The sequence below is a fragment of the Tyto alba genome, unplaced genomic scaffold (assembly GCF_018691265.1).
Source record: "Tyto alba isolate M040663 unplaced genomic scaffold, T.alba_DEE_v4.0 Super-Scaffold_23, whole genome shotgun sequence".
Taxonomy (NCBI): Eukaryota; Metazoa; Chordata; class Aves; order Strigiformes; family Tytonidae; genus Tyto; species Tyto alba.
In genome coordinates, this window is record NW_024881297.1 from 30,249,895 (window position 1) to 30,273,701 (window position 23,807).

The 23,807-nt window shown below is 53.3% G+C and overlaps 1 protein-coding gene across 2 annotated transcripts in view; it reads right to left on the reverse strand.

The window, feature by feature from the left end:
• Positions 1–2,206: 2,206 nt before the first annotated feature.
• The window catches only part of LOC104366198 (keratin, type II cytoskeletal cochleal), a 32,554-nt gene continuing 10,953 nt past the window's right edge, over positions 2,207–23,807 (reverse strand). Inside the window, exons 2-11 of one of the 2 annotated variants that reach the window (XM_032997494.2) lie at positions 13,370–13,539; positions 11,720–12,553; positions 10,737–10,945; positions 8,127–8,187; positions 7,522–7,617; positions 6,574–6,738; positions 6,305–6,430; positions 4,857–5,077; positions 4,302–4,336; positions 2,207–3,506 (exon numbers count right to left, since the gene is read on the reverse strand). In XM_032997494.2, the coding sequence (XP_032853385.2) occupies positions 3,325–3,506; positions 4,302–4,336; positions 4,857–5,077; positions 6,305–6,430; positions 6,574–6,738; positions 7,522–7,617; positions 8,127–8,187; positions 10,737–10,945; positions 11,720–12,118 (1,494 nt within the window). In that variant the 5' untranslated portion in view covers positions 12,119–12,553; positions 13,370–13,539 and the 3' untranslated portion in view covers positions 2,207–3,324. The remainder of the gene's footprint in view (positions 3,507–4,301; positions 4,337–4,856; positions 5,078–6,304; positions 6,431–6,573; positions 6,739–7,521; positions 7,618–8,126; positions 8,188–10,736; positions 10,946–11,719; positions 12,554–13,369; positions 13,540–23,807) is intronic. The other variant, XM_032997495.2, reaches the window with a different exon arrangement.

Consider the following 23,807-nt stretch of genomic DNA (forward strand, 5'->3'; position numbering starts at 1 on the left):
ACACCGGTGAGTACAGAGAGATGGATGCGCTCCTGGCTGTGCAGCATAACCTGCCTAAATCATAACAGGAGAGAAAATGGGGCTGGGATGCCCCAAGGCATGAACAGAGCAGCGTCCCTGAGGTGGCACCGGATGGGTCAGAGGACTTGCCCACCTGAGGAGGAACTGCTCTCTGCAATTGTCTTTTGCTCTCTGCTGGGCTCCCTCTTTCCCTCAACTTGTGTCTGCAAAGCTGCACGACCTCCTGCTTTCCCGAAATCCTTTGAGCTCCTCCCCGAACTACAGCAGCTTGCTGGGTCACTCCGATGTCCCGAGCAGGCACGCTCCCGGCTCTGCACCAACGTGAACACCCTTTCTCTGTGTACGACTTCGGGCACATTTCAGATGCTTGTTATCCTTCTTAGTCACTGCTGCAAAACGGGGAGGCCAAAAAATATTGCTTTGTGGTCCATCTGACCCCTTTTTCTACCTTTTATACCCCTGAGGCCTGCACGCTCCCATCATGGTTCTTTTTTCGCCTCTCTTCTCTCCAGCAGCGCCATCCTGCCCGCCAGCACGGGCAGCCCGGCCGCTGAGCAGAGAAGCAGTGGGAGGCTCAGCCCGAGCGACGAGAGCCGGGCGACGGCTCTGCCTGCCGCCGGGCGGGCGCCAGCTCCCAAAGCCGCTGCCCCGCCGCTCAGCCCAGCAGCCGTCGTGCTCCGCGGCGGCAGGCTCCGGACCGCGTGGGTGCTGCTTTTCCCTGGGTCGCGTCTCCTTCCTCTGGAAGTGCCAAAATCTCTGCTGCAAAGCTGCCTCTGAAACTGCGTTATTTCTCCTGAGCGCAACTTGCAGAAATTGCACTCAACAGGAGACTTTCAGTACACCTGCCTCTACGCTGATTCAGGGCGCTCAGCCCTGATAAGAGCAGCATCCCCCCTGAAGCAGAGATTAAATTTCGACCACTTACTTAAGGAACTTAATTAAGAACTTACTTCTCTTCAGTGTGACTGTCCCCACTCCGGGGGGTTAGTGCCTGGCAAGAGGGGTGGAATGCCATCAGGAAAGCCTGCAGCCACTTATGGCCCCAGACTGAGCCGAGAGCGGATCCAAAGGACGAGCAGGGAGCACCAAGGGCACCAGTCTCCATGGGCTCACAGAGGGATCTCACGGCATTTCCCGGCGGGTGCAGGTCCCCTGGCCCCTGTGCGTGGTTCTGCTGCAGCCACACAGGCTGCGGGGCAGCGCGGCGCGCGTCATACCCGGAAAGTGAAGAGAGGGCAGAGGAGCCCTGCGCATCTCTCGCAGGGCTGAGACCCACAACTCCTCGTGACGGCAAACAGGGACACCTCCTGCCAAAAACACCCGGGCACGGGCTACCTTGGAGCTTTGCGTTTCAACCAACTTCAGGGGATTTTTTTCATTTCACTTCTTGGCCGCGACATAAAAGCCGCGAGCTGGGTGTGCCGGGCGGCCGCCAGCCGGGCTCTGCCCTTAGTGCCGCTGGTGGAGGGAACCCCCGCGGCTCCGCGCTGCAGCGGCTCAGGCGCTGGGCGCTGCAGCCCCGGCGGCTGGGCAGGAGGCAGGTGGGAGAAGCGTCCCCCCAGGCCCTGGCAGCCTCGGCACCACCCTCGCCCTGGAGGAAATGGCTTTTCTCAGGGACTACAACACCTCTGCCTGGTCCCAGCCCCACGGGGTGCTGCGCCAGCAGCCCCAGCAAGGGCTCGCAACGCTTCTGCACTGGGGCCCTACGAGAAGAACGGAAGCAAGCACCGAGCACCTTGGGGTGAGCTCTTCTCCCCCCACGCTGCCCCAGAAGGAGGAGGAATGAGCTGTCCGCAGGCAGCAAGGCCCAGATTCGCCTCCCCACGCTCTGGCCACGTCCAAGAGAGGCGCCTCCTCCAACGCTTGGCTCCTCGGCTCCGCGCCGGGGGTGGCGCTCAGAGAGGGATTGGTCTCGGTTTGGGTCCTGACCAGGGGCCGGGCTGCAGCCAAGTGCTTCAACAAAACCAGTCCCATCGTCGCACTGCCCAGACTCGGTGCAAGGCGGGCAGGGGAAACTCGCCTGGGGAGGGAAGAAGTGGGCAGGCAGCAAACCCTAAATCCTGACCCTGAGCACAGCGCGGCACTGCCCCACTGCAGTGGGAGAGGCGAGGAAGGCGGTAACACGGGATGTTTTCCAGGGCTCCTGAGCGTCCAGGGTGGCACAGACTGGGAACTCAGCTGGGACTGAAGAAGCACGCAATAGGGAAACTTTATTAATGGCCTCATGACAAGGTCCCAGACCACAAAGGCATAAAACATCAACCAAAGACACACTGCTAGGACACGGCTGAGCATGCAACACAACAATTCTGTGCAGCTTCTTTGAGTTATTTATCTAACAATTCTTCCTACTGCAGTAATGACCTAACTATTTTCCCTGGCACGTTTAAGTTGAAAACACATTTTGGCAGGAACAAGTAGTTGTTGTAACGATGCATCAACAAAACACACTTTTTCCCTAGCTGTAGTAAAGACACCAGATATCACTAGATACGCTTTGAAATACAGGGTGGTAAACAGAGACACCCAAGGATGGAGAATGTTATCTCCCATTTTAGTGTGCTACTCATCATTTTAAGTAACTTCATATCCCTTAAGCTTTGGGCTTCCTTTAAGGAGAGGGAATGGGTGGGGGAGCTTGCTTATGAGTTACTTTGCTACAAAGAACCTGAAAGCAAATCTGTCTGCATTGCCTTTGGTAAGAGATCAGCTTCATTCAGAGGAGAATTACTGAATTCCATTCCTGAGCCCATTTCCAAATAAAATAAGGAGAAACTCAACACAGTTGCACTGTTTTCTTCTCGGTATACTTTAAGAAAATAAACCCAGGCTGAAATCTTAACAAGGGTTGGCATTTTCTGAGGAGCCTAAGGGAATAAAGTTTTCTAAATCATATTAAGAGGGAGATAATCTTCTGGTCTCTTTTGCAAAACCACAGCAGAAATGTGGAATAGCTTGCCACTCAAATGGCTGCTTTGGCCTTCAAAGGGTGAAATCCAGCCGTGAGCAGGGGGCACCAAGCACACGTGTAACAAAAGCGTTATCCCACCTGCTTCACCGGGTACATTTCACCCTACAGGCTTGAACCTGCTCTCAGTGGAACGGTTCCCACTAAGTCCAACCGTGCAGGATCAAGCCTCAGGCGTGACGTGGCAGGGTCAGGTACTCTGGTATGTCTTATCCCAATTCATTCATCACTGCAGAAGTTTCGCAGCCAATTTGTCCTATAAAAGGCAACAAGACTTTTCTTGCTCTGGTTTCCCTGCTCGGTGTAACGGGTACCGCTGCCCTCCGCTCCTGGAGTTACTTCCTGAAGCTTCTCCTGCTGGACGAGGTTGAGGTGATGGTGTAGGATTTGGAGCCACCCCCAGAGGAGAAGCCGAGCGCCCCGCTGCCCATGCCTGCCCCCAGGCTAAGGCCTCCTCCGATTCCTCCGCCCAGAAATCCACTGGCACCGGCATAGCCACCGCTGGAGCTGACCACGGCTGCGGCACAGAGAGAAGCAAACCACACATAAGCACCAGGGAACTTCGAACCCCGTTTGGCACCCTCACGAGAGGCATTTTTACATTGCAGTAACCAGACGAAAACTCTCTACGATCTCCTGCAAAACCCAGGGCCTGGGACACTGATCTCTTGTTACATCACGGTCCAGAGCATTTATTCTCTGGGCCAAGCCAGATGCGCGTGGGGGTTGAGCTGCCCATCTCCTCCTCCATCACTCAGTCTGGCTCAGGCCCCCCTGCAGCACGAAGAACCCCATGTGTATCAGAAACGCGTTCAGCTCGTCTCTTGGTGCACCAAAGAGGCTGTGGGCATGTGGTTCATCAGCTACCATGGCGATTGAATGAATGGAAAGCAGAACCACTGGTTTAGAGCTGTGGACAGCGTCTCCAAGAGCAGCATCTGTCCAGCATCCAGGCAAGCAGAGAACCCAATGCTCCCCAAGCTGGAGAGACACCCTGGAACATCACCTCTGCCCAAACATCCAGTCCAGGCAATGCCTTTTCTCGTTAATACATTTTTCTCCACACAAAAACGGGAGGCTAGAAAGATCAATATTCCCCCAAGTTAAATCTCCTACACCTACGTTTGAGGTGCAGTCTGCCGGGGAGCCAAGAGCACTATCAACCTCTGTCCCGAGGGGCTCCCATTTGAGAAGGGGGTGGCCAGGGCAGGGCGCTATGGGGCTCCTGCGCCCAGACCCAGCCGGCCCCCACCTGCATTTTCTATAGGCACACGGCTCTGGGTAAGTATTAGAAATTAGAGAATCAACTCACAGATGTTGACATTGCCGACTCCATCACCAGCCAACCTGTTGGAGAAGAAAAAACATAAAGGCAAAAGAGAAGAGGACGGGTTAGACTCTGCATTACTCAGTGTTCCCCCAGGGCCTCAGCGCTGAGGGTGAAGACAATGGCAGTGAGTTATTACAGCTGTTGTAAATAATTCAGACAAGATAAGTGTGCCATCCAGCGCTTTGTTCTGGCCCTACATTTACAAGCTCTGTTATCACCCGAGGGGGCTGAAAAAGCACAGGCACTCTGTCCTAATTCCACTGGGATTTGAGCCGCTTGGAAATTTTCTGCCACAACATCAAACATATGATAGAAAACAACTTATTTCTCCTTTGCATATTTTCATCACAAGTATCAAATCTTCCCCATTTGGTTCTCCAGCCAAAGCATTTTCGGGATCAAACATCTGTTTAAAATGCATGGTTTCCTCTTCTATATTTCCTTGCGGAAATTGGAATTGGGCCCTCGCAATGTCCCCAAGCGAAGGGAATGAGGGGCTGGACCCTTCCTCATGTAACACCCACAGGTTGCCCCCACCTGCTCTCCTCGCCCTCCAGCAGCTTCCTGTAGGTCGCGATCTCGATGTCCAGGGCCAGCTTGACGTTCATGAGCTCCTGGTACTCGCGGAGCTGCCGGGCCATGTCCTGCTTCGCCTTCTGCAGGGCTGCCTCCAGCTCCTCCAGCTTGGCCCTGGCATCTTTGACGGCCAACTCGCCACGTTCCTCGGCTTCAGCGATGGCTGCCTCCAGCTTGGCACGCTGCGGGGATGGAGCAAGGGACGTCAGTGGGCACCTCAGCTCCTCGGTGGAGGACACTACCGCCCACGGACCTCCCACAAGCCCTGGCCAGACCAGCTCTGTGTATCCGCAGAGCCCTGGAGCCATCTGCTCAACTTAGATCCCCAGAAATTAATGCCTGCACATTTTTGGGGTGCTGCATGGAGACCAGCCTGCAAAGGAAACTCATTTCATCCCAGGATACGTTCTTCCCAAAGGCAGACCCTGTTTCTCTCCACTGGCTGCATTTTCAGAAGACTTTCTTCGGGTCATCCTCAGCCCACCCACACCACACACAACAGCACAACATTTAGGGTTAATGCAAGCTCAGGTTTTCTCTCCAATTATGCCCCAGAGCTTGCTCAGTGCCAGTTGGTCTCCAGCAAGCTTTGATGTGAGGCAAGCATGAACTCGAGCAGACCTGCATTTAACAAACAATGCAGACCTACCCCAAAAGCATCCCTGGGGGGCCACATCAAGCCGGCAGTTTAATGCACCCTCAACTGGTCCCCCTGCACCCCCAGAAAAGCCCCGTGTTTGGCAGGAAGGGCTCACAGTAAGCACACGTGCTTTATACTCTCATTCATTATTCAAGGGAGCTGCACTGGGCCAGTTCTGCCCTTGTAAGTGTGTGGCGAAGCCTCCCTGCCCTGAAACCAAATAAACACAAACGGATGAATCACAATGGCTTATCTCCAGCTTTGTGCACCCTGGTTATTCACTGTGAGTTTTCAGCCCCTAACAAGGTCTGAACCACTCACTGGTCTGGCTTTCACCAGCCCTTTGATAAAGCGATAACAGTCCCTGGAGAAAGCAAACAGAACTCCCATACAGCTGAAAAATTCTTTTATGTGCCCAAACACGGTGTTGCCTTCTGTAAGAAGGGAGTGGACAAAGATCCCAGAAGCAAGAGGGCAGGAGGAACGTGTGTGGCTGGGAGGGAGGCCACACGCAGCCTTGCTCTGCATCACCCCCCTGCGCGCTCTGGGGTCGCTGGAGGACTTGTCCTCACCTACAGCTTAGCTGCCTCTCGGCATTACCTTGCTCACAAGAGTTTCTCCCCCCAGCAGAACAGACGTTTTTTGAGGCGAGCATTGCGGCCCCCCCCCAAACTGCTTCTGCAGCTGTTGTGTCACGCCCAAGCCCCTGGCACGCTTGTTGCTGCTAAATCCACTGCTCTGCAGCCGGGGAACAAGGGCAGCTCCTCACCTGGGCCTTCGCGTTTTCGATTTCACCCTGCAGCCTCTGGATCGCCCGGTTTATCTCGGAGATCTCGTTCTTTGTGTTGCGCAGGTCATCTCCGTGCTGCCCCGCAGCCGCCTGCAGCGCCTCGTACTGCGACACCAAACAGCGTAACAGAAAAGGATGGAGTCAGGCTGGCAGTCAATCAGCTGGCTGAAATCTCTCCCACTCGTGACACACAGGACACACACGTACTAACAGAAGCTGTAAGCGCCCTTATCGCTCCCGTAACTCACCTTGCTCTGGTACCAGGACTCGGCCTCCGCCTGGCTCCTGCTGGCGATCTCCTCGTACTGCGCTTTGACCTCTGCGATGATGCTGTCCAGGTCCAGGTTCCGGTTGTTGTCCATGGACAGGACCACAGAGGTGTCAGAGATCTGGGCCTGCAGCTCACGAAGTTCCTGCCGGTTGCATTACAAACAATACTGTTAATCACTGACCTGTAAGGGCCTCTCTTCTGGAAGCCAATTAAAGAGAGAATCTGAGAAGAAAAGGATAAAGGAGGCAGGTAAGAATTCGATCAAAACATTCGTTAATTCGAAGGAAGCCAACTGAATCGCATCAGCCTTGCAAAGCTCGAAGTAACCAACAGCAGCAGAAATGGAGCTACTTCTTATCACCCACATTTTGACAGCAAGGTTCGTTTACCCCACTTCTGAGAAAAGAACCCTGCATGAAATGCCAGTCCAAGAAGCTCGAGCATCAGCTCCACAACAAAGCGAGGGGCAAATTCCACCACCTCACCCAAAGATGCAAGCGTCCAGTTCAATTAAAGGCTTATCTTGCAAACAACGGGTAAAACAAAGGCATCTGGGACAAAGAGCTTTCCTTTCTCTCACACAGCACACAAAGCCTCAAGCACACCCCAGCACTACAGCACTGGCTATAATACACTGATTTGCCTTGTTTTCACACCAACAGCAACAAAAAAATAATGCACGTCCCGGCTATGCTTTCAGTCAATCCATTTCACACCCCAGACAGGGATATCTCCCTGTGGCGAGTCACAGGATGTGCACTTTACTTGCAGGCTTACTTCTGCTTGTGCAAGGGAAGACTCCATGCCTCCATCACCTTTCTTGTCTCCGGAAACAGCACATTAATTTTCTCAGTTCCCATTTGCTGTCCTTCACCCACTGGCGGTGCTACACTGCAGCAGCCATAAGAAGCAGAAAGAACCTTACCGTTTCATAGAGAGACCTCAGGAAGTTAATCTCATCCGTCAGCGCATCCACCTTGGCCTCCAGCTCCACTTTGTTCATGTAGGCGCCATCCACATCCTACAAAAGAGTGATAATCCACTGAGATTGCCGTAACTCTGATGACTAAATCCACCCAGCCTTTGATGGCCTCAAAAGCAGCCACGAGCCCATCGAGTTCCCCAAGCTGTCTGCTCTGTCCATCTGCCCAGTGACCCACCATGTCCTAAAAATTACCTACCACTGTACTAAATATTGCTGGTGTGCAGGATCCCGTGTGTTTTGTAGGGTTCCCTGGGCCTGTGTTTGCAAGTCCACTGTCAGTCTGGACAGTCAGGGGAGGCTTAGGAAATTTCCCAAAGACAGATACAGCCATAATCTATGATATCCATGGGATCTGGACCGTAGTCCCCGTTTCCTAGAGAGACTTCAGTGCCTGCACTGAGGCAGCCTTTAGCCAGACATGAGAGCTGCAGTTCTTCACCTGCAGGTCTCCAGGCACAGCTGTAGCAAAGGGAATGTAGGGGCAAAAGGGGGAGAAGGGCTGCAAACAGCTACTATCAGCCCCAGCTAATACCCACGGCACGCACCTTCTTGAGCACCACAAACTCGTTCTCTGCTGCCGTGCGCTTGTTGATTTCGTCTTCATATCTGCCAGAAAAAAAAGGGATTGGTGAGGAGTTAGAGCCTCAGTAAAAGCAACGAGTGTCCCAGCGAAGAGCTGTCCCAACCCCCTTCTCTCTTCCTCCGTTTCCCTCTTTGTGAACCACCTCAGCAAGGCTCCTCTGAGCGGCCAGCCGCAGGCAGAGGTTTGCTGTACCCCTGCCGCGTGTCTGTTATTCGCAGAAGAGGTACCAGCTGTATGCCACGGTCCCAGGGTACCGTTTGGATGGGATGATGGCCTGAAAGCTGCTCTGGTCCACACTGCCATCACCACTAACCTGGAAAGCATTTCTCACCCACGCTTTCCCACATTCATCAAAATTCACTGCACTTAAGACGATTTCTGCTCCTTATCCTCAGTCAGCTGCAGGATGGCAGTCTACATCCCCAGGCTCTCAGCTTTTTCACTCGCCCCTTGAGAGAACAAATACAAATGCAAAAGAGACACGAGCAGATGCAACAAATTCCTCTGTGCTGATCAAAGCACCTGCTAACGCTGCTTGCACCCTTCACCTCCTTACTGGGGCCTTGGAGAACGCTTTGCAGGTGTCAATCACATGCCACTGTCCTGCTAAGGGCTGAGTATAATTATTCTGGTCCTGCACAAAGTGGCTGTGCTTTAAAGTCACACAAACTTCTAATGTTGGCTACACCCCTTAGGTGTAATGAGCTAGGTCCTCGGCAGATAAAGATCACACTCCATTGACTTTACAGGAGTTCATGGATTTGTACCACTTGCAAGCCTGGATCTCAGAGCCTGCCTCGCACCATTCGACGTAAGCCAAGCTGCTGAAACAAGCAGCAGGAATCTGCGATATGAATCCTGAAAGTCATCCAAGGAACAGAGCAGGAACCACTTTCTCTGGCTGCTTCTGAATCGCTGTTGCCAAAGTTAGAACACTGCTCTATTTACACGGTCCCTGCATGCCTAGTGCCATAATTTGCCTTCCAAAGCGTGAGCTACTTCACTTCCAACAGCTTTTGTGCACCTCCCCTTCTGCTCTGCACTGGAAGCTCGCCCATCCACACTGGCATACAGGGATGTTGTCCCTTTCGAGGTCAATGAACTGCATCCATTGCTACTGCAGGGTGATGTGTGACCTGGAAACGACGCGCCCGTGCCGCGCACGCACAGCCTGCAGTGCAGAACGGATGATCAGAGATGGGGAAAACGCCCGGATTATGCCAGAGCGGGGTGCCAGCTTCCTCATCGCTGGGAGAAGCTCCACGAAGCTGGTCAGTGAAATGACAAATCATTCGCTGTTCTCCACTGAAGTCCCGAGGCGCCTCGGGAGGCCCAGTGCACCATCACACCTCAGCACACCCCGCACCAAGCCCCGGGGAGAGTGGCACACAGTCTGCTCCTACCCTGGCTGACTGGGAACCACACCCTTAGTCAATGCAATTACTGAATAAGGGACTGAATCTCACCCCCTGGGGCCTTGTGCATACACATCTCCTCTCTTAGCCCAGAGAGAATTACTGTGTAAATTGGACATATGAAAAAGAAGCAGCAGACACATAAAGAGCTAGTCATGTTTTGGGTACTCCACTTAGAAGTTGAGATTTTCTTCATATAAATGGGGAGAAGCAGGTTCTGAAATCCAGTTACTACATCCTCACTCCCTCTGCTGCACTAGCATCTTAGGCTCCTAAGCCCTGCTTCCCTTCTCTCAGCACATACAGGCTTTGGTTTCACATGGACCTGTAAGCTGGAGGAAGCAACGTGCATCTGTGCACCTTGCAACTAAAATTAGGACTAATTGCTCTGGGTGCAAACCAGCTCCTTGCTGTAAAGTACAACTGTGGATGAGCACAGAGTAGAAATAACTGAGTAGGGTTGGGGGAAAACATCATTCCCATGCACCTCCTTGGGAATCACTGTCTATTGACTTTCCCTAAACACACCCTGGGATTATCAGATCTGTATGTTTTCAGTGTTTGCAGTTCCCGCTTGATCCAGTTTACCAGCTCCCTCTTTTCTTTCTTTCCGTTTTGGTGTTTGTTTTTTGTTGTTGGTTTTGTTTTTGTTTTGTTTTTTTTTATTAAAGGCATTCCCCTGTACAGCTGGGTTGGGCACAGGCTGGGACAAAGGCTACTTTCTTCATGGGACTCCTCCCCAGCGACACAATTTGGACTGAGAAGCTGCTTAAAAATAGCAGGTCGCTTGCGCCATGACCCACCCACAGAACAAGCAGCAGCTCTCCCACCGCCTGCCAACCCGCTGAGCTCCCACGGGGTCCTGACGGACCCGAGTGGGCACGTCCAACCCAAAGGACAGAGCCAGACCTGAGGAGGCCCCAAAGCAAAGCCAGGTGGATGGAGCCGCGGCCGACCAGGTGGGAACAAGGTGCCAGGAACAAAAAGTGATCGGGGCAGAAAGAATCCAGGCAGCTTCCCTGGACTAGACAGCTAACTCAGGGCTGGGGGAAAAAAAAAATCTCCCTCCCTGGCAGAAAAGCCGGGGACATCTCTGCCAAGCTATGGACCAACCCGCCAGCTCAACTACACCGTTAGATGGGAAGATTATACATTACTTGGTCTTGAAATCCTCAACCAGATCCTGCATGTTCTTCAGTTCGCCCTCCAAGCGCCCTTTGTCATTCAGCAACCCGTCCAGCTGACGCCGCAGGTTGCTGATGTAGGCCTCAAACATGGGGGCGATGTTACTCCGGGCGCTCTTCTGGTCCTGGAGGAGGCTCCACTTGGTCTCCAGCATTTTGTTTTGCTGCTCCAGGAACCGCACCTGGAAAGCAACCGAGGGGCCATTTGAGAAAGCAGGGGGAAGGGGGAGCTGACACTGCAGGATTTGGATCCTGGGGAAGGAGGGCTTTGGACGGTATCTGAAGAATTCAGATTGCTCATAGGAAGCACCTAAACTCTGGAGGGTGATAAAGACCATGAGGGAGCACTGATACTCCGGGGCTTGGCCTATGACTTTAAGGCTTTGTATGACTTAAAGATAAGAAGATTCCTCTTGCCTGACACTTGACAGAAGCCATCCACAAACCTCAGAGTCAGCCAATTACTCAACTGCAGGTCTGGATTCCTTGCATTTTGAGGATGCCAGAGCTGAAGTTTACACAGGACACGGGATCAATTAGTGCAAGACAGTAAAGCCACAGAGGTACAGAGCAGTGCAAAACCACAGCAAACTCTGACTTACGTCAAGATCTGTTCTACTGGGATGGTTCCTCTCCAAGAGGCCTCCTCCTCCCTGAGTCTGGTGGTGGTGTGTTTGGGTGCAGATTTGATCTTTCAAGCCCGCACACACATTATGGGCAACACCAGCTGAATAAAGGGGGTGCGAAGCCGGCCTAAGGAGGGCAAAACCCTTTACTGACGGCAATGCAAGTGGGGCTTTAATAGGAGTTACTGGACTGCAGTAGGCAAATCACACCATGCTCGAGGACCTGATCCTGAGCCCAAATGTGAGCCCCCCACTGGGTTAAGCGAGCTTTGGGGTCAGCTGTGCTTTTAAGCAATATCTACAGAGCCATCAGTCTTTCCAACACCTCACCTTGTCAATGAAGGAGGCGAATCTGTTGTTGAGTGTCTTGATTTGCTCCTTCTCCTCCTTGCGCACCCGCTGGATATTGGGGTCAATCTCCAGATTCAGGGGCGTCAGGAGGTTCTGGTTGATGGTGACCTCCTGAATGCCCCCAGGGCTGAGTGCCCCACCGAATCCCAAACCTCCGTAGCCATATCCAGAGCGAACGCTGTAGGAGCTGCCACCTCCAAGGGAGATCCGCTTGCTGGTGGAGCCGAGGTTGTAGAGGCTGGAGCTGCCAAAGCCACCTGCCCTGCCCAAGCCAGCACCCCCTCCTAGTCCACGGGTCGAGGAGACGGTGCTGACCCGCACTTGTCTGATCCCTGGGACGGCTGCAGAGCGAGAGCTGAAACTCACAGAGTGGGACATGGCTGCTCCGAGGGTGTCTTCAGTACCCCCCACCCTTCAAAAGCTCAGGGAAGCTGTGCTAGAGCCCAGGAAAGTGAGCGAGTTCTCCTGACTGCTTCTCCTTTTATCCGTTAGAAAAGCTGGGCTTGGCCCAAGGGCAAAAGAGGGATCATTTTACTTCCTCGGAGAGCTGGGTGTGCCTGGCTGCCTTCCCACCCTCTGTCAACCTGCTGAATTGGAGCAGGCGAGGAGGGAAGGGCCAGGGAAGGGCCAGGGCACACCTGGAGCCGTGTCCCCTGCTCGGACCGGGCTTTGTTCTGCACCTCTCTGCCTCTGCCACATGTGCAGCCAGGGGACGTGAAACACGGGCTCTCCTGGGCTCCCCTGGGAGAGTGATAAAAGGACAGGTCTGATCCCAATTTCCTCCAGGCTTCTCTGTTCCTCCCTCCTTGGACGCTGAAATGAGAAGAGAGGGAGTACGCACCGATTTCTTGACTCTATTGCAGAGGAGGTAGCTCTCTTGTGCAACAGCAGAAAGGAGATGAGGGGCCTCCGCTTAGTGCCAGGTCCAGCCTAGTTTAGTATAAACTAAAGCCAGCTGCAGCCTCGGACACACACACTGTGCCCTGCCAGCAGCACCCGGCGAGCCTGTGCCGTGCAGGGGAATGAGGGTGGCAGATGAGAGATGCTGCGGCTACCCCTGGGCACCATAGCTTTGTCTCCCCTCCTGTTAGTGGTAAAATAAAGGTGGATTAGGTAGGTTGCACCCTGCACATGGAAATACCCAACGTGCTAGTCCACGCTCAAAAGGAGACAGGACAAGTTTCTACTTAAATTTCTGGGTTCCTATGCAGACTCAAAAATTAGTTTTATGGGCTTTCTGCATTTTTGAATAGCCTTGAAGGGACACGTCCCTTTACTATTGGTTGTAAAACCTCCATGATATTTCAAAGTCTGGCCTGAATGTGTCACCCTTCAGCTCTTCTCCTCATCACAACAGCGAGATAGCACTGGCTACATGTTCTGGCCACAGCCTATTCAAAATATGTACTTCCTTCTTTGTGGGAAGAATACAAGTTGGCTGGAGATCCCAGCTACGAAAAGGAAATTCTCTTTTTGAAGGAGGGAAAGGGGGAGATTGAGCCAGACAGAGCCATATGAGGCAAGATTCCACCCTGCCCTGCAAGCTGGCTTGGCTTCCACCAGCAAAATAAAATAGTCTGTTGAGTGTAAAGCAAACTCGCGTGTTATGCACACCCAGCTATACCTGACCTGATGGCTGGTGTAGACAGGCTGGGGTTCATTTCATCTGTACGTGGCTAGCAAGAAGGCAGAAGCCTTCAGCTGCTTTACATAGCTCCGGGTCCTTCCGAGTTCACAGGCAAAGCCAGGCTGCTCTCTTTCAACTCCCCTGGGTTGTCTTGAGAAGGCAGGGATTGAATCTGAAAGTGTGATTTAGAGCCCTACAGTCAGGCAAGAATAACTCCCACCAAAGTAAGCCCCGGCTGCTGGATTTTATCCGGCTGCATTCCAGCCTCAACCCCTTTGTATCAGCAGACAGGGAACTTTTTGCACAACACGCAAACCAGAAAGCAATCCAGCCAGGTAAAATACAAGCCTGCTGTCAGATAAACTATCGTAAGGCAAAGCTGTTCTCAGCAGCCTCGGCAAAAACACCAGTTCAGCAGTAAGAGCACTGAACCTCACCCTGGTTTGCTCTATCACGGGCCAGATCAATGAAAAGCCCTTTTCTAATCTTAATTACCGCCACGCAGCACCGCTGATTTTAGGTAAGGATGAGTCTGTCTTCCATGCAAAGTTCAAGCTTGCTTTTCTGTACCATTAGCAACCCAGCTAACGCAGGAGAGGCTCAGGAAAGCCTCGTTCACCTTGCTGCTATACGCTCCTCAGCTCCCAGCGTGATAGCTAGCCAGTTTAGATCCCTTGCACCCATCCTGCAAAGTGAACGTTCCCCATTTAAATCCTGTTTCAAGTCAGGTTAAGCCAGCGGAGGATCCAGTGACCCGGAGATGTCATGAGCAGAGTTTGCTTGTGCTGTTGGGATGCTATGGCAACACTGCATAGTTTCACAACCAACCCCACGGACTGGAAAATACTTCCAAGCCCATGTGAATGACCCCGGAGATCCAGGTCTGGTAACACAGAAGACACTGTACTGTCTGGTGAAACACCCTTTGGGGAAGCGAATGCTTTGGCATTGCAACTGCTCTGCTTGGTGTCACAGGGAGCCAGCCCCGTCCCCGGCCACCGCTGTGCCCCAGCGCTCACCAACCTGACAGAAGAGTCACAAATGACAAATCCCTCCATAAGCCCTTGGGAAAATGAACCAAGCTGTTCATTCCAGCCCAGAAAATGCCAAAGTAAAAAAAAAATAAAATCAAGTATGTCATAACCTAATGGAAGAGGAAGAAATCTTTGCAGGCGAGTGAAACTGTGTGTTTAAGAACATGTTATTATGCTGATTGGTGTTGGCCTGTTGTTTCCGTATCTTCTGTCCATATCCCATGGGCTATTTCTTGCTGTGTGTTTAGATTGCAGTGTTTGGATTGAAAGCTTTCTGGAGCAGGGAGTGCCCTTCGGTTTTGTGTTTGCACAGTGCAGTCCTAGTTTGTGATTACTGCTCCAAAGTGCTTTGGCAATGAGTCATAAATTAATTACTGTCCTAACACAACAAGCAGTGTTTTGGTGGTCTCATGATTGGGGTATTGCAAGAGCAGGACAGGGCATTCCTGAGGCTGTCATAACGACACTGTCAAGCTGTTATTTTTCAGCTGTTAACACCCAAATGCAATGCCAACACAGCAGCACTTCCACCACCGCCTGCAGCCGTAAAACTGCCATGCTGAAGATTCCCTCCATGCTGCGATCACAGCTCCCCCTTTCAGGATCTAAGTAGCCTCATCAATAAGAACTTCCAGCTCATCAATAATTTCTGCCAATCGAGAGAGATTGCTCCAGAGGGAACGTGTTCTCTTACTGCCCCAAATGCAGGTGCTGTGTCTCAACCAGCTGATGCACAAACGAGCCATGTTAGGATGGGGTGGCTATCTATCGTAAAGTTTTATTGATTGGTTTAAGTCCTACTTCCTGTGTCACTCGGGCTATAAAGCTCAATATAATGTCACAGCTCTTCAGCCTAGCATCTCGACGACAGAAAAGTGGCTTTTCCAGAGCGGCAACGGCTGGCTGATTTGAAGGATTCATTTGTTCCAAAGGTTGGTACCTCGGTACAGTTCATCGCCTCGCGACAGGAACCCTCCTGCTGTAACTCGGGGCCTCACGTCTAATTTCAAATTGTTTAATTGGTGTCCTTAGTCTCCTGGCACTGCCCCCTTCCAAAGAACTTAAACGGCTCTCTTGAACCTCATATGATTCCCCCAGCAGTGTTAAGTCATCACCCTCTTTGTCTTACATTGGGTAAACTGAATGGGCTGAAATCCTCACTTCTTTCATAAACAAGCGGCTTTTCTGAGAACTCTAAATCACTCCCGCTCCTTCTCTCCGCTCCAGTGCCCCTGGCACACACATCACTATTGTTCACGCTGCAGCTTCACGCAGTTTTACACATGGAAACCGCGTGCTGCTCTCCGCTCTTACAGCCCTGCAGCTGTAACAGCCTCAGCTCTGGATCACCACCAGCGGCTGGCACGGTGGGTACCCGTAGCCTACACTGTCTTCCAGCTGCACCTCTCCTCCCTTTACCGCCAAGCAGAGCCGCCTCAGTATTAGGGGGGGCATCACTGGGACCAGCAGGAATAGCTGGCTGCAGCCTACCCAGGGTGACAGAGCCGGCTGCCGGAGGCCCGAGCCAGCCCCGTGTTAACAAGGCTTCCAGCAAGCTCCCATCCTTCCAGGAGCTGCCCCGCACCTCTCCTCCTCCCCCTGCCCACTCCGCCGAGGCTGGGAAGCTCTCGGCTCAGCTCCCTGCTGCCGGCCCTGAACCCACCACCGAGAAGCAGCGACTCGAGCTCAGAAACGGCCACGCTTGTTCCGTTAGCTGAAATCCAGACAGAGCACCCGGTCTAAACCCCGACACGTTTAGGTAACGGCACAAAACCGCTTGCCAGCACCTCCAGGAACAAGCTGGGCCCTCGAAGGAGCTGTTGCTGCTGGAGTCTCCCCCGCTCCAACCTTCTCCAAAGCGCAGCGGTGCAGCTCCCCGGGCCCAGGGATGGAGCCCCGCGCGCCTCCTGGCCTCTTTGCAGAAGGAGCAGTTCCACCCCGGGCTGTGGCTGCAGCAGTGGGAACCTCTGCACCTTGCCATGAGCCCCTGCACGGACGAGCAAAGCAGATGGGTGCGGGGATCCCTCCCGGGGACGCGGCGCGTGGCGGGGCACCAGCTCATCAGAAAAGCTCTCTGCGCCTGACGCATGGGGCAGGCATGCAAGCTATGGACTTTCCCCCCCTCCAGCCTATTTTACATGCACCTAAAGCTGTTTTTCCCCCCCCTCTCCCCCAAATTACAAGATCTTATGATTACAAGAAATCATGAAGCAATAACTATAAATATAGTTATAATTATGTATAATCATAATCACATGGATAATTTTTACATGAAAGTTGAGAGTCACTCCCACAGCTAAAGCCTTAAGGAAAAACAAACAAACAAACAAATTAAAACACTACAATTCTCAGAGCTGAGGTGAAATTGCTGGCCCTGGTAATGCCAGGCTCAGTTTTTCTGGAAACGGCACGTCTCAGAAGAGAATGGAAAATCCCTGTTCTGTCCCCACGAAATCACACGTGACTTTCGAGTCCTGCCCACTGAATCTGTTGGCCTGTTCAAGTTCCTAACAGCCGCTCTGCTCTAACCTCTGCGGATACTCACACCGTACAGAGCAGGCGAGCCAGGGCAGATCAGAGTCCATCTATCTCGAGCCAGTAATACACGCTGGCCAGCCCCAAAATACAGGGCAATTACAACGCGATCCTTCCTCCGGCCAGATTTCTCCAGCCACCGGCGGTTTAATCCTGCTCAAGTTGGAGGTTGCATCTTGACCAGCGTGTTTAACCGCTGCTGACGGTCCTCTCCCTCCATCGCTGGTCCACTCCTCGGTTAAATTCATCCCTACCAGCTACAGCCTGCAGCAAGGAGATTGCACGTGGCAGGAGAAGATCTTCCCCGTGTTCCTGTTTTAATTAACTCAATTGCAAACTAACGTGCCCCATTCAGAGCAGCTGGAAACCATGAGGTCATTCGCTCCAGTCAGGGGAACACCACCAGTTTATAGCAGCTGAAATAAAAGCAGTGCAACAGCACTCAGCACTATTACAGGAGCGCGTGGGCCTGATTCATGTCTAGGTTAAAGGATAATGCTGCAAAGTGAACAAAGGAGAGAAAGGATCCAGCACAGTCATCAACAAGAAATGCTCTTATCAAAATTTCGTTTCTTCTGACACGGCTTGGCCAGAGACGACAGCACGATGCCACTTCACAGCGACTGCTCCTCCATCTCCAAGCGCAGGAAGAATTAAGGTCTCACTTCCCCCCAGACACTGAGCATCCAACATCGGAGCCATCCTAATTCACCCGTGTTTGCAGGGCCCTCGGCGCAACGCAATTGTGGACAATGACTGGGTTTCTTAATAGCTACCACAACACACAAATAACCATCTTCACCCCGGTGACTACACGGGAACAAAGCTGCTCCGCAACCTCTGGTCCCAATTACGAATTCCAAGATCTTTTGCAAAATCAAAGCTGTCCAAACAAATCTGTGGCCCAATAAATGCTCCTAAGAAAGAAAAACAGCAAAGAGAAACACAGAACTGTACGTGGCATTTTAGAGACAAACTGTCCTGCGGGCAGGAAACACGAGAGGCAGGACTAAATCCCCTATTCACCCCCCTCCACTCCCTTCGCATGGGGTGACACGTTGCCCAACATTTGAATCTTCAGGCCACTGGATTGCAAAAACTCCATCAGATTCAGTGTAAACTCTCCTCCTGCTATGGAAGGTGGTTTGTACCAGCCAGGGTTTCCAGAGGCAGCTTCTCCAGTGCAAGCACCAGGGACGTCCACAGCAGGGATGTTTCCCACGTGCAACCGCAGCAACTTGTAAAAATGGGAGCTTGCAGGATCTACCCGAAACAGCGCAATCTGTGAATGCGTGACCAATTCTGTGAAGGCAGAGAAGCAGGAACGAAAAAGCAGAGGGGCTAAACCAAAGGGTATGGGACCTCCTCACAGATGAGTCACTGTCGGAAGAAAAGGGCAAAAAAAAATTCCAGCGATTAATTTGTTACAAGTATTTTATTAGGGCTGTAATCACCAAGCTGAGATGGTTATCTCTGCTTACTGAGGGGCCAGCTGAGGCCCCTGGGGAGACAAGGGCCTTTTCCTACAGTTGCAAACATGGGAAATACAGAATGAAGGAGAAGAGGGCTCCCAAGATCAGGGCATCAGTACTTCCCAGCTGCCTGCTGTTGCCCCCGCCAGGTATTTTATCTCCACATTTATATCTCAGCCAGCCAGCCACACTGCTGCAGCACCCAGCTTTTAACCCGAGTACGACAGAGTTGGAAGCTTCCGAATGAAAGCCAAAAGGTGCAACCCCCCCCTCTCCTCTGGTCTTCTCCCAGCTCCAGCCTGGGTGTCAGGTTTTACAGTATGAGCAAAGGGCAAGATTGCAGCCTTGGACCTGACGGGGAGCCAAGCCCCGGGTGCTGATGGCAGCAGAGGGTGCGGTAGGTCTGTGTCAGGCACCATCATAATCAATACATTCAGCGATGACAATAATAACTGTAATTATCTTGCCCTTGCCCACACCGCCTATGACATGAGTGACTCTTTCCAGGCCTGTGGGAGGGGAGGGAAGATCAGGCACCGCGCGGAGCTGGGGCTACCCACGGCCACGTGTGCTGCTCAGAGAAGCTTCTTCCACCCGGCCCTGGCACCCAGCTGCCTCCCCCGCACCCGCCAGCCCCCCAGAGCCACCTCCAGCCAGCGGCTCCGCTGGTGGCAGGTTTCCACATTCCACGAGGGTAATGTGGGAGGAGAGAGGCTTGGCTGGAAAAGAAGAGGGAAACCAGTGCTAGGAGTGAGAACAGGTCTCCGTGACACTGAGGATGCTTCCTTCCCGCGGAGCCTGGGCTGCGCAGCCCCTCCGTGCGCGGGAGGGAAAAGGCGCGAGGGCCCCTCAAGGCAGGACTGAGCTTCCAGTTCACCGCGTTCACCAGGCGTGAATCAGGCGCGCAGAATTTGACCCCGGGAGTTAAAACTCAGGATGAATCAGCTGTGGTACCAGATTTAACAGGGATTCCAGACGCGCTCCTGGGCTGAGTGCCGGTGTGGCCCTGACACACGCACACGTGTGGGGTGGCGCGGGGCTGTCGCCCAGGCAGCCCTGCCGTGCCACGTCGCAACGTCCTCGCCACGGCGAGACAAGAGCGAAGCAAGCGGGCGATTCCTGCCCGTGCCTGAGGGTGCTGAGCTGGGCCCGTGCCCGCCCCGCGCAGGCTGCGAACCCGCCGAGCTGCGCTACGGGGCGCATCGTTTGGTGCCAGAGTTTCCCTCTGCAGACACGTCGGGACGGCAGGCAGCTCCCGAGCGCGCGGCGCAGCGCCAAGAGGAGGATTCCGGGAGTTAACTGCCCCCCCGGGGTAACCCAGCACCAAACCCACGCACACAGCAACTGCCCCTTTGCAGCAGTTCAGGCGCTGGCCAGGAGCGGAGCGGGTTGGGCTGCGTCACTTGGGAAGAACGCAGCACCACACGCCGCGCCAGGGAAGCTGTGGTGAGGCGCAGGCATGGCCAAACGCCCACCGTGCATTTATTTCAGCACGGTAGTGGTGGCACAAGGTGAGAAGTGGGACACTGAGATCCAATTCGCAAAAGTGGCCAGGAAAAAAATAAACTCGGACAGTTTTGCCTGACGATTTGGGCGCACGGACTCTGAAAAGAGCAGGCACAAGGCAGCTGGCAAGTGAGGGGGCACAGAGGCACTGGTTCTCCAGCACGAGGAGCTCCCACGCTGATCTTCGTGGGATCCCGCAGCAAATTGTCCCTCAGTCTGTCCTAACACAGCTGCTGCATCGAGCAGCGACACCATCTCCTTCTCCCATTCCCACCCTCACCGGGCCCCTGCTCCCACCTGATGACAAATCCAGCGGGAGCCCAAACCCCTGTCCTCACAGAGAAAAAATACACCCAGAGACATCCCACCTCATGTGCCATCCTTTAAATTTCTGGGCGCGCTCCTGCTGTGCTAATTTTGCTCTATCAGCCACCAATGCCCACCTCGGAGCAAAATGATCTGTTGCTGCAATTCCCAATGCAAACGTCCACCTTCTAACTATCACTTTGATGTCTTGGGTCTTTCTTCCCCCCAGAAGAAGATCCCAGTGTATCTTAGCCTCAGGATCTGCATGTTGCAAAACAGGTAGATGGCCTCATAAATATCCATGCAACCTCATTAAGAGCTAAAGGTTCGCAATACCCACTGAAACACAATACATCATTATTTATGCTGCAAACCATGTGAGAATGACAGACAATGCAGGAACAAAATGCCTCATTAAAAGTGACACAAGAGCACAGAGCCAGGCTGTAATCAGAGCGGTGGATACTGGGTGCTGTCTAAAAGGAATGAAGTCATTTTCTCAAGTGTGGATTGAGAAACACTCAGCAGTAAATCCTCACATTGTGTGTCTCAGTTATGCCCTTTTTATAAGCAGGGACATTGAGAAAGGAGAAGCCATTTGCCAAAGTAACAGGACAGGTTGTTAGAAAGGGAACTGGCAACCTTCAGGCTCCCAGCACAGCTCCAGAGAGCGGGCTCAGAGTGGTGGACACAAGGACAAGTGGGTACGATGGACAGCCAAGGACACGTGGAGATGCACAGGCTGCGGGGCAGCCTCCAGCTGAGAAAACAGAGCAGCGGTTTCTAAGGTGAAGCAGAGCCCTTTTATCTGGGAGATGACGTGCTGCGGCTGCCTGGGGGAGATCCAGCGCCCCGCAGCTGCCCCCCAGCCCCCGGCACGGCCGGTATCACCCAGCCTCTTTGTCCAGTGGGGAGGGAAGAGCCTGCAGCACCCCAGCAGAAACGAGTGATGTCACCACCACTTAATTAGTCCTAGTTATTTTCTTTTCAATACCTGAAATTTCTTGGAAACTACGTGAGCAAAAGCGCAGCAGATGGGTTGGAAACCTTCCTGAGTGTGAAGCAGATGTGGGCACGTCCCGTCCTGCCTTCCAAACCCTTCCATAAATTCTTCGCAAGTGACGCCTATTTTGGGGGAAGCAATTTAGATGATAGAGTTTTAGGTACTCACTGTTTCACCCGGAAATCAGGAAGGAGGAAGGAGGGCAGGGGGTTGGGCTGGAGGAAGGGGATGTGGATGGCTCTGGGCAGGCACGTAGAGGAACGAAGGAGGAAGTGAGAATGGAAGCGGGACACTGGAGGGGTGGAAGAGCATGGAAATAAGGAATAAGTGAGGGAGGAGGAAAGAGCGGGGACGGAGCGGACGCAGGGAAGGTTGCAGAGCTCTCCCCAACCACCCCCCAAAGCAGGGTCCACAAAGAGCCGCTGTCGGGGGTGAAATTCTCCTGTCCCCAGCCACCACGCCCCGATCCCAGCACGGGCAAGGTGGCCAGAGCGCTTCCCCCAGTGCCCATCCACCGCCCCCCAGGTCGGGGAGGGTCACACAAGGAGGGCAACGGCAAACCACACGCCTGCCCAAATCAGCACGCAGCCCTGTGGTCACCGGCGTGCCCCTGGGTGTCCTACCAGAGCACGGGGCTGGGCACGGCTCCAGCCCAGCCCAGCCCCTTCCCTTCTCCAGCGGGCACTGCAGGCACGGGCTGAGAAACCGCTGAACGAAGGCAGCTCGGCAGGCAAAGCCCCCCGGCCCGGCGCTGGGGAGCGTCGCGGGCCTGTGACCCCGTGTCACCAACCCACCCCCAACCTCTGCCGCAGAGCCGGTAAACGCCTCGCCTCGCCTCTCACCGGGTGCGGGCTAGCAGCCAAACTTCACAAAAGCAAACCAAACACTTAACAAAATAGGCCCTCTTCTTCCTTCCCTTTGGAGCCTGACCTCAGCGCACTGACCCGGCTCTCCAGAACCAGAACCTGCAGTTGCTCTGCCTCGTCCTACCTGTGGCCACAGTATCAGCCATTCCCCTGCCATGCGTCACTCGGCTTAACGCAGGCAGTTCCCACTCCAGACGCTCCTCGCGTGCCTGATGAGCCTTGAATAAGCCCTGCTGACCCACTCATTACCTCCACAGCTCTCTGCATCCCTCAGCCCTGTCTCTGTCTTGCCTAACCTTGATCATTCGTGTTCCTTGGGGCAAGTGCTGATTCGTTGTTTATGCTTCATACGTTAGCCATGCTTCATAAACAGCAATTACTTACGGAATCCTGATAAATAAATTACTCTACTATGTGTATACATATTGAGCTAATAACCCTAAAAGGTGATTTTCCAGATGGCTGGGATAAATCTCCATGTATCAAGGGAAGGGTGACAAGACTGTCTAGGTTTGTCTGCAATGGTTTAAGCACTCCCAAACCACCCTGTGCCCATCTCCAAACCTCAACCTACCAACCAACCACACTGCAAACTCAAAGCAACACGTTGCCTTGCTCCAGACATATCCAGAATGGGAGATCCCGGGACCACACGGCATCTTCGGGTGGTGACAGCTCCATCCAGATGGATCAGGAGACAAGCCAGACTAGGCTGCGAGGACACAGGCAGCAACACCGTGGGAGCAGGAGGACAGGGCAATTTAGATGGAGGTGACGGGACCCTTCATCACATCTTCCAGAACCTTCTTCAGCTTGCTAACGCCTTCCTCCTTAGCTCCAACCTTTTTCAGCTTGTTTTGCTGCATAGCCAAGAAGGCTGGCACCAAATCTTAAAGCCCGGTTTTGGAGACGAGCCCATTCCAAATTGAACCAAATACCTGGCCGAGGAGGAGCATTGAGAGCATCAGCAGGAAGGGAAGAAACACCCTGACTCAGCACTGCCTCTCCCATAGGGCAGGGAAGACAGCAAGGGAGAGGAACATGTAGCAAGGCTTTGGCTGCCTCTGTGTGAAGCAGCCCTCCCTTCTCCATCCTTGAAAAGACAGCACGAGGTGACAGGTTTCTGCACCTACGATACCAAAAAGCAGGATAATTTCAGCATCAGGCTGATGGGCATTGCCACGGAGCAATGCACAGGCTGGACTGAAATTAGGGTCCCCCTCGGAGCCAGCACCATAAGCAGCAGTGTCCCCCCTTAAGAGGGCAAGCTTGGGCGCCCACCTCCCCCTCTGCCTTGCAGGTGGGACACCAGGAGCCTCAGCCTGGGCACCCAGAAGGGAGAGGGTAGGAAGCAGGTTAACCCTCTCTCTGCAAGCTCTTCCCACATCACCTGCCAGCAGAGACGACCACTTGCAAACACTTTCCTTAGGAGGTTATTGCAAATTATACCCATCCTTTTGGAAGGAGAGGACTTTGAAAAGCCTTGCTCACCTCAGAGTAGAGTGGCCCCAACGCTCCCACTGAAAAATGGTTTTCCACTCTTTCCCAAGTGTCAGAGGCAGCTTTAATCCGAAATCATCATCCTTCTGCATCTTTCTGTGGCCTCCAGCTTCTAAGGGGATGTGGGATATAATATATGATGCTGTGCAGGAACCAGGACTCAAAAGGCATCGAGCAACGTGTTACAATTAGATCTGATCACCTGGAGAGTTTTTTTG